This window comes from Scophthalmus maximus, chromosome 17 (genome assembly GCF_022379125.1).
Source record: "Scophthalmus maximus strain ysfricsl-2021 chromosome 17, ASM2237912v1, whole genome shotgun sequence".
Classification (NCBI taxonomy): domain Eukaryota; kingdom Metazoa; phylum Chordata; class Actinopteri; order Pleuronectiformes; family Scophthalmidae; genus Scophthalmus; species Scophthalmus maximus.
Window position 1 is genome coordinate 10,068,556 of NC_061531.1, and position 10,741 is coordinate 10,079,296.

General features: G+C 45.5%; 1 protein-coding gene across 2 annotated transcripts in view; it reads right to left on the reverse strand.

The window, feature by feature from the left end:
• LOC118288341 (septin-9-like) overlaps window positions 1-10,437 on the reverse strand; it is a 67,373-nt gene extending 56,936 nt beyond the window's left edge. The window contains exons 1-2 of one of the 2 annotated variants that reach the window (XM_035614345.2): window positions 10,068-10,437; window positions 1,320-1,382 (exon numbers count right to left, since the gene is read on the reverse strand). In XM_035614345.2, the coding sequence (XP_035470238.2) occupies window positions 1,320-1,382; window positions 10,068-10,089 (85 nt within the window). In that variant the 5' untranslated portion in view covers window positions 10,090-10,437. The remainder of the gene's footprint in view (window positions 1-1,319; window positions 1,383-10,067) is intronic. The other variant, XM_047328379.1, reaches the window with a different exon arrangement.
• Between the last annotated feature and the right edge of the window lie 304 nt (window positions 10,438-10,741).

The following is a 10,741-nucleotide window of genomic DNA, read 5'->3' on the forward strand; positions in this document are numbered from 1 at the left end:
GTGCATGTGTATGTATATGAACATGTATCCTCACAGGGCTTGCCTGTATGTCACTCTGGAACAGACCAAACTCCAATATTTACAGGTTTTGAGAGTGTGCAGGAAAAAGACTTGTATGTTAAAGTGAAGAACGAGTTATAGGAGGATATTTCTCATTCATGTGCACTCACATTTCTCCAGATGCTTTGGCAAATTCAGAAAATGTTAAACTTCCAGGACGAATCAAATGAGTTTCCTGAGCTCTTCATTTTAGTTTGCACAAAAAAGATAAACACTCACATCTGAGAGAGAGAGCACATATGAAACTATTTTGCTAAGGAGGTGAGGTGAGCTACTGCTCACTCGAATCACTGATTACACTCATGTAGCTGTCAGAACGTGTTTTCCGTCTCATGGCCTGTCAGCTGTCTGTGGGATGAATACACAACCCTGGGGCCTGTGTCACAAAAGTGATTTGCAAGCCCTAATTATGCACATATGCTACAAGTGCCCTGTTTCCCAAGTGATTGTAATCTGCAAATTGGAGATACATTTCCTAGTCCCAAAATCCTCTCGCGTGCTCATGAGTTTTGGTGGAAGGCGTCAAAGTGAACACATTATCTCATGTTGCCAGTCATAACTTGCAATGCTGGAAACTCACTCATTGTGAGTTTGTGCCATCGCATACAGTCTACAAACTGTGTGTGCAAAAACCGCTGTGTGCGTGTTGTTGGTGCTTCAGGCCAACTCTGTTCTCTCTCCTCTCTTTGTGCTGATGCAGATGTTGCAGCCGGTGTTGGCTCTTCTCGCTGGGAGAAGATGCTTCAGTGGTGAACCTCAGCCAAGACTTCAGCCTACACGCAAAAACTCACATGTGCATGCGCAAACCCGGTATTGTTTGTAATTTTATATAATTTATATGTATAATCACTGTAAAGTCTTCTTTAATGTCCTGGTATTAGGACGCTGATGAAGATACAATATGATTTTGGGGGAAACACATTCACATAACATAAGAGTATGTTCACCAAGTCACAAATGTCTTCATTGTGAGACAGTCTCTGAAACTCTCTATCACTGCATCGCTTATCTGCCGTTTCCCTGCTATCAGTTTCTCTCTCCGCAGGAGGTCAATGACTCTGACTTACATAATGCTTTACGGAGATATAGTGAGCGAGTAAATGGAATCTGGACAAAGGCCGTGAATGACCATATTTTAATGGGTCGCATCTAAACGGTCGAAAAATCGCTATGTGTGTGTACATGTAGGTGTGTTTGTGCTGCGTATGGAAGGATGAATGGATAGACAGATGAAAATGCCAGAGGTGCTGTCTACTCACTGGGACTGGTGATGCCAGACGTCTCTCTCTCCGTTCTTCTCACTCGAGCGCTGGCAGATCTCGCTGTAACAAGGACAGGAGTACACATGAGTAAAATCTCTGGTCACGTCATGAGAAACTGTACCAGCGATACACTCTATATAAAAAATGGGCGAAGTCACCAGGTACGGAAAGTGAAGCCAATGTGAAACATTTATTCTCTTGAATGACCAGCGGAGGGCGACTCCACGTGTTGCAAGAAGAAGTCAGTTTCTACAGACTTTCTATGACACCAATTCTCACCTGACTTATAATATCAGTAAATATTTTATGTTCACAATAGCTAGTTCTCAAGTCTTCTTCAATACGGCATGATGTTCATTTGATAAATCGGGGTCCCCCAGGTGTAGTTGGACGTGCAGTGTACGAGCTCTCGGTCTTGAGGCTTCAAAACGGCAGCGCACAAACCCTTGGGGTGACGACACGGTGGGTTGCCATGTTCAACAGTAAGAGGGCTCAGGCTCAGAAAGCAACATCTAATGCAGACCGGTATCAGGAAAGAACTACTGCCTACAGTTCTGTGCCATAGAAATAAAAATGTTTACAGAGGACTAGCCTGAGTGGCAGGTTTAGATTCGCAGTTAGTAAGTCTGCCCCACAAATGGAAATTAGTCTTATGGCTATCAATGAGTGCCAGAGTTAAATAACATGTGCTGACCCTAAAAACACGTCTAAGTGCATCCAAATTGCACATTGAAGGAGGCATCAGCTATATCCTAACAAAGAAACGCATGATACAACACAAGCACCGAGTGGAAAACAGCTACTTCACATTCTCCCAGACGCCAAATAATCTTCGGTTGTCATCTGGAAAAACAAAGTCAACCAGCGTTTGAAAAAAATTGTTATTACTGCCTTACCACAGAGAAAATGACCCTGACTGAAACAAGACATTTTTCAGTCTCATTTGTGGTTTGTTTCTATTTCTGTGATTGTGTGTATGAGGTGGAAATATATTCAAGCCAAACTTGGAAGTAGAGCACAATGCACGATGCAACGCAGTCATAAAACTGCAGGGCCCAATGCGACAACTCTGCAGCTCTTAAAATGTGACTTTGTGTATAAGGTCAAATGGACCTGCTGTTGAAATGCTTTGACACGTGGTTAACATCATAAGAGATTCTTCTCATATAAATTCTAAGTAGTAATGATTTTCGTCTAATGAAAAAGTCAAAGTGCACTGAACCCTGACCAGAAAAGTCTGGTCAGGGTTCAGTGCACTTTGGGTCTGCATCCTCATTCATGCTCATCTAGCCGCTCCCAGTGCCAACAGCTGAGTCCTACATGATGCTGAAGGGAGGAGGAATCAGAGGAATGCCTCTTCCTCTCGGCTGATCGTCCTCCCCGTGACACTGGAATGCTACAGATAAGTGTGTGTGTGTGTGTGTGTGTGTCCTCATGATGTTTTAGGGTTTGAGTAAGGAGTAGGTTTAGGGCAACATTCATATGACTAAATGTATAAAAGAAATATCAAAATAAGAGTAAAAGTTAAGTATGGAAATTACCTTCACTGTGCTGCTCTTGTTTTTGTTATGACAAGCCTCAGAATTGTATTTTTTTTTTAAGCATGCTTCTAGTCATGCCTAAGGCACTCACACACACCATCCTCTCCGTTGGTCTCCTGCGTCGACGCACTAAGTGCTGTTCAGACAAGGTAAGTTTGCCCGGTGGCCGGTGAGTCAGTTGCCCCATCCTGTTTCTAAGTCCTTAGAAATACTTCCCACCACAAATCAGTGTACAACATAGTCGTTTTCTACCTGTGGTGTCACTGTTTTCGACACAAAGACAGCTGGTCCGAGGGAGAGGGAGTGAATGTGTTTGACTGAAAGACGTGAGTAAAGCTTCTGTAATCTCTGGGTTTGTGTGTGAGCGAGACACGCTAAGAGAGAGGGAGAGAGAGAGAGACAGAGAGTGTGTCACTTTCTGAGTGAGCAAATCCACAACTATTTCTGCCAATTGTTTTCTCCACGCTTGCATCATGAGTGCGAGAAATATAACATGAAGTGAAATGTTATGATGAGTACATCAAATCTTTGGTAACACCTTCCTGTTACTTTGAGACAGCAGTCCTGTGTAACGTGTTACCACAAGGTTACACTAGTACCCTACACTAGTAACACAGTTGTGTAAAGCATAACTGTTTGCTTTTTGGTTAGGGTTAGAGATAGAAATAAAACAGAATCATCTGCAGAACATGTGTGTGTGTGTGTGTGTGTGTGTGTGTGTGTGTGTGTGTGTGTGTGTGTGTGTGTGTGTGTGTGTGTGTGTGTCACTGTCTAGGTCAGAATAACCTGTCTACAGCAGCATTGCACTTTTTCAAAGCACAGAAACAGAAAACATGTCCTGTTGTGTCTGCACTCCTACAAAAGATGCTTTTCATCACATCTCAGCCAGATGTGAGAGATTGGCAACAGGCTTTGTAGTCGAGGTGATGCTGCCCATGTCTGATGTCCGCGGCACAATGACCCTGTGTGGCTACTGTAGTTCTGACTTCAAATTTCAGAATTAATAGAAACTTTTTTTTTTAAACTGTAAAAACAAATGTTAAGTGGATGAGAGTGTCAGTAACTGAGCTTTCCTCTGGCTTCCTCTGTGGTTCACAGAAGAAGTCTTGACTTCTTCATTTACCCTCTGTAAATCACCAGATGGGTGTTGAGGCTGTCAAAGATGCAATAGTGAAAAAGTCAAACCTTTGTCTTGCAAACCATTAATCTGCCATGGGCCATGTGATAACCTCAGCTGTGTAGTATGTGTGTGCATATAGCTACGTGTTGTTTCAGAGCCTCTAGTGTTGAAATGACAGAGCAAATAAGAGCCGGCTAAGTCTATCTGGCCTTGCAGCCAAAAAGCATGTCTGTGCCTATTTTCTCTTCTAGCTGGGAAGGTGAGCGGAACACACACACACAATCACACCCACACCCACACACACACACGCCCTTGCAACACAGTGCTTCAATCAGACCAGGAAAAGTGTGTCAAAGTAACGTGCCACAGGAGTCGATTAGATGATATTTGGCAGTGAAGTTATACAATTCAACATTCAGCATTCAGCCATGTGGTTCAAAGTGAGGACAAACTACTGACGCATACAAAGCAAATATCCCTCTACCAATCACAGTGAGGTGGGATGGAATTGCAAAGAGAGGAGCGGGGAGAAAGAAGAGGCAAATGCAAAGGTAAACTGTATGTTGACACAAAAGTGTGCGTATATCTGTGTGCGTGTGTGTGTGTGTGTGTGTGTGTGTGTGCGTGTGTGTATGTTAGTGTGTGTGTGTGTGTGTGTGTGTGTGTGTGTGTATGTGTGTGTGTGTGTGTGTGCAAAGGCAGTGGCTGTACTTACCTGCTCAGTCATGTTTGGGGCCACATGAACACACACACACACACACACAAAGAGCAAATATCACTGCTTCAACAGGTTTCATAAAGATCAGACACTATGGTCCATGTCATTTTTTCCCCCCTCGAGGGGCTTTGTGACGTTCCGAGGTCATATTTGCCTCATGACACGGTTATGTATGACAGGGGTCCTTACACGCACATGATACATGAAAAGAATGAGACTAGTGTTTATGCTAATGGCGAAGAAAATAAAAAAACTGTGCTGCGAGTCGTATCGTGGACCAGAGTCAATGCTTGGCTTGCTATGTGTTTGCTATGGACCTCAACTGATTGATGTCAAATGCAATGCTCGGTGAAGCTGTGCGTGTGTGTGTGTGTGTGTGTGTGTGTGTCATGATCCGGTCAAGTGCACAGCTATGCGTGGACAAACATGTCAACTAATTAGTTAATGGCCTGCAGTCGACCACAGACGGCAAACAGAGCGGAGAGGCTGCAGCACTTAAAACGCACTTGAAATAAAGAGCAATTTCATGCACTCACACATAAATGAAGGCCTGCAAACAGATACACACTCAAGGGTTGAGTAATTTACAAAACATACACTATAACGCGTGATGGTCTCCCTGAGATTTCTGTTTGCAAAAGGAGGCCACACTGTTCATATTTGAGCAGGAGGGCAGCAGAGGTGAGGAATCTTCCCCTTTGTTATTTTATCCCCTCTCGTTCCTCCTGTCATCTCTTACTTGCACCCTTACCTTTGTGGATAGGTGCTGTTTTCACCACAACATTAATCACCTGTGTGTCAAGCATTATTGAAGACTACGCGACAGTGTGAAGAAAGAGGCGTTCTCTTTATTCAATTAGTAACAACTGTTGTCACTTCACTCTGCCCGCATCCGTAAACTGAACACTGTCCCATATCTGCCGAGTAACGCTTGTTTGACACAAAGTCAGTGATCACTTTTACTTGGATGTCTGTGTTTATTTATATTATAGTTTAGGCCTAATTACATGTGATAGAGGATTTTTACCATTGAACAGTGAGATTTAAAAAAAGGATCTTGAAGCTTGCTGCTGTATTTCTACCCTAGACCTTGAACAAGGGTGATTCATTCAGCTCTGAGCGTAACTACAAACAGTAGTGACAACAACAGAGTAGGGAGGGTCCCGTTTGAGAATGGCCCATGTAGTCGAGGAAAGACAGTGGCCATGACCCTGAGCTGCACTCCTCCCATGTTCTGGCGCCGAAGGTATAAACCGGCAAAACCTTTCCTTACCCACCGCACTCATTGACCTAATACTCAGTCACCTTTATGTACTCTTCACAGTGCAAACATAAGCCCACATCATATCATAAAAAAGGATTTCAACAGGACAGGATCCCGTCGCAGTCTATGGAGCAACAGTGGTGTGGCAGACAAGGGCCAGCCTCGGAGTTAGTTAAGTAGTCCATGGTGCTTTATGGGTTGAAAACCTCCCCCAGGAAATGTGCACTTACTGCATGTCACGGGTGAACAACTGAGTGAGTGAGCAGCTTAATGTGTATGTGAGGTTGACCGAGGTTTTAGGGGTAAGATTCAAAAAATAAACAAACTTTATCATTCAATCTTAATACAGTAGCATTAAGCCCCATAGTGTTAAAAAGCAAGTTCAAGGGGTGCGTTTGTATATTGACGTGCATGAAAATCATAAACCTACATTTCTAAACTATAAAGACTCGCATCAAATTGAAACTGAAACTAAAGCAGGCCTTGAGTTCAGCCAATACAGATAATGTTTATTCGACTCCAAGGTAGACAAAGTTATAAACAGTGGTTGTCTTTAAAACTACTTCACCGCTCCACTAAGTTCTTTGAACCGATATGAATCACGGACACTTAAACTGATTGCTAGTTGCAATAAAAATATTCATTCATGTCATGACAGGACAAGATGTCTCCTGTGAGTTGCCATCTCTTGCACAGACTTTTTTTCTTCCCTTAAAATTCCTCTCATCAAGTCACCTTCAGATCAGATGATGGTGAAATGAACCTGGGAAGTAGGAAGTCGGAAGTGAACTTGGAGTACTGTAATCACTCCACCATTTTAAAATGGTGTTGCAAACGTATGAGTGCCTGTCCATGCGCTTTATCCTTCACATCTAGATGTCAGAACACATGTTCTTCCACACATCAGACCATCCCTGAGCCTGCTATTATCTTTTTACAGGCTCTCTCCTGGCCTCAGGCCTACAGTACAGGCAGCCCGTTGTATCACACCCCCAGCAGCAGTAGCAGCCGCCAGCATCACAGGGCTGCATTCTTGGCTGCAGATAATAAACGCGGAGCAGAGTGGACACTTCAGAGCAGGCTCCAAGCGGCTGAGAGGAGAGGATCATATACACAGCAGAGACAAGATAGACGAGTTTCCCGCAATCAGGGAAGTACACGTTGTTGAGTGTATCAGTCGCTATGTTTACATGGATAACATATTCCAGTTTTGCCCTTATTCTGGAGAAAGGTTATAGCCAAGTAGTTTGCATGGCTAGCGAAAATGAATATTCTATCAATACTCCTGTTTACATGTAGCCATGCGTACTCCAACAAACTTAAAACATCTCCATGATGCACATCCTATTGTTCCATCCATCCATCTATCTATCTTTCTATCTGTCTGTCTGTCCCTCCGGCCCACCCACCGCTCCTATGGTTACTTCGGCTCTCAAAAAACCAAGATGGAGCCGGCCTAAAATGCCAAACTCAAGGTTATAAAATCGGCAGTTCGCAAACCAATGGGTGATGTCACGGAAGGTTGCCGCTTGGTTTGCCCAGCTACTTACACTTTTGCTCTTGTGTTTTTGGTCTTTGGAAAGACTTCAAATATATACCACCCTCTAAACTTTTTATTTGGAGTTGGGAAGTATTATAGTCACTACATCCACGTGTATGGCTTTACTAACAGGGAAAAGTGGAAGTGTAAAATCAAAACACTTGAAATCGATATTTGATTCACATTCAGATGTGACACATTTAATTAGCCAACAGATGCGTCCTGCTTCCTTTTGCTCACTGCGGCCTCTGATGCCGCTTTCCAACTCAAAGCTGTATGACTCCATGACACCGCTATTTTAGATCATACCAAGCACAGCACTGTACATGCATGTCCACATGTGCCAACCCCTTATTAGTATTATTATTCACAGGCTTCTAGGAAGTCAAATTGAGGGTTAGACCGATCCTCGGCATGCTCTTCTAGATGACAGGGCAAATATGTCTCAACACAGTTTATTGCTCGACTTTCAAGTTCCCATCTAACAATAGCTTTAGGCTCCAAAAAAACACATCGCTGACTCTCCAGTATAAACAGGCTAAAAGCCATAATGCAGCGCAGAGTGAGGCATTTGTCACACAGGTACAAGAAGAGGAACTGTGTGTGTGTGTGTGTGTGTGTGTGTGTGTGTGTGTGTGTATGTGTGTGTGTGTGTGTGTGTGTGTGTGTGTGTGTGTGTGTGTGTGTTGAGTGGGACATAAAAGTGCATACCAGGAGGAGTGTACTTGGAAAATAATGTCTCTGTCTGTGTGTTGGAGTGGGCTGTTATTCATACAGGTTACTCATTGATCCAGACAACTTGAGGGAGTGGTGTGCAAGGCAGGGATCGGCTCCACGAGCTGGGTTCAGCGGCGAGGGGTTTCATGAGTGAACACAGGCTCACACGCACCACCACCTGACATACACACACATATATCTGCACACTAGTTTTAAAACTCAAACATCAGATGTGCCAGAAACATAATCAGTCAATGGGTGTGTGTGTGAGAGTTTGCATTGGTGTGTGTGTGTGTGCGCGTGTGTGTGTGTGTGTGTGTGTGTGTGTGTGTGTGTATGAAAAAGGCATTTGCGTACAAAACATACACATACATGCTGACACAAAGGCTGCCCTTCCACTCTCAAAGTCGCCCCTCCACATCTCTGATGCCTGTCTAAACACCCTTACGCGTTGGAGAGGAGGGCCTTTGACAACATGCGCACAGACACACACACACACACACACACACACGCTTTGTTATTAGACAATTCCCCGAGTGTAACCCTGACAAAGAATGTGACAGCTCCACACACGTCGCACGGCAGAGGGGGAACATGTACACATGCAGGAGGAGGAGAGGCAGCATGACCCAACATGCACTCGGCTCCGACAGAAAACCGTCCCGACGCTCCGACGCACAAAGACTCAAGAGAAGAGGAGCCGGGAAAAGGCAGCATTCCGGGGTTAGGGTTGTGTACACTGGACTGAGCCTGAGCTTAGAGGGAGAAGGGGAAGAGGAGGAGGAGGCACAGAAGAAGATGGAGGTGATAGTAAGCAGTCCCTGGAAGAAGAAAATAACGGGCGAAAGGACAAAGGAAGGAGGGAAGAGGGGAAAGAAGGATGTCACTTGTATCTATAAGAACGTACACAGTACTGATAAACTGTGGGTGGGGGACGAGGCACGGAGAACGCTTTGGTCCAAACCTCAAGGCAGCAATCATTTCTCTGCTGGAGTGTCTTTGAGCAAGAAGACTTTTTGAACTGCACAGATCACTGTCATCACAATTCAGAGATTTTTTTTTATACACACTTACCTCGACCTCCACATCTTATTAGATACAGTTTTGTAATCACCCTATAAGGTCCAGCCAGCAGTCCCTGAATAAACTCAACTAGACTTGAGTAGATTTGATGTTGGTGCATAAATCAAGTCATTCTTCTGGGTGTAAGTGGGGAGGAGTGAAGGAACTGGACCGTAAAACTGTCACTCAGAGCAGATTAATGAGCCAACTTTCTTGTAATGGGAATAAACAGAAGGGAATTATATTAGTACTATTTTTCTTCCACCATCTTTAAATCCTGCGAAGCGTGCGGCACTGTGTTGTCTCCAATTTACTGTCGCTCAAGATAACGAGAGAGAAAACTGTGACGCATTTAACTTTCTCCTTTGATGGGTTCCTCCAAAATGAACTCACATTTAGGACTGAGGACTTCAGGAGAAACATGGGCACGGCTCTCCGAGCCACCTCCCTGTCACAGTGTCAGGTGTGCGGCCAGAGTCGGACATCAGCGGGTCTTCGGAGTTCAAACCTGCAAGAACTGTTTCAAACCCACACCCACAGATCCATGTGTGGGGCCTTTTCTTGTATAGGGGCAAGTTCCTCGCGTGGGGACGTTACACAAAGTATAAGAGCATGCCATTCATTGTTGATGCTCTTAAACCTTTACCTGAAATCAAGGCAGTCCTCTCTCCCTCTCTGTGGTCACTTGGGCACACTCACTCACACACACACCAATATCTAACTTCTCTTATCCATAGCTCCATCGTGTTATAAGACGGATCATTCTCACACACGCAGGCCTACCTGGATATGAAGATTTCCTCATCGTGTCCTCTCCGAGTAGTTCAGTGGCACCTGGAGATTGGAGAGGTCCTGACAGTCGCCCCGGTTCTCCTCGGTGTGTGTCGGGGGCGCGTTTGCCTCCGTCCCGCTGCCAGGCTCGTTTCTTCCGCGCCACTCGTCGACCCGTCAGCTCTGCGAACACACCTGGGCGCAGGTGAACTCGCTTCCTACGCGCGTCTCGGCGCCGACTCCTCCAGTCTGCTGGGAAGGACCGCGATCACACCTGCGCTCCTGGCGCACGCCCAGGCCGGGGGCGGGAGCGGCTCACTGCCCCCGCGGGGGCTGTGTCACGGTGAGGCGTCGGGGGCAGGGCGAAGGGTGGACGTCTGCGAGCGGCGTTTGGCCGATGGCCTCGTGCCCGCGGAGAGAACAAGCGTCCGACGCGAACAGCTCCGGTGACCCCGGGGTCCGGCAGGTCTCACGTCCGCTCGGCTGCGCAACACGGAGAAGCGCGCGCGCGCGTAAACGGGAAGCGTCATTGAACAGGTGATCGGACATGACGACCATCAGACACTGAGAAAATAGATTTCGGAGATCCCTCTATTTGTGTGCATTGCATAATCCATCAGGCCATCGCCCGCACAACACACAGTGTGTGTGTGTGTGTGTGTGTGTGTTGGAGGGGGTTGTGAAAC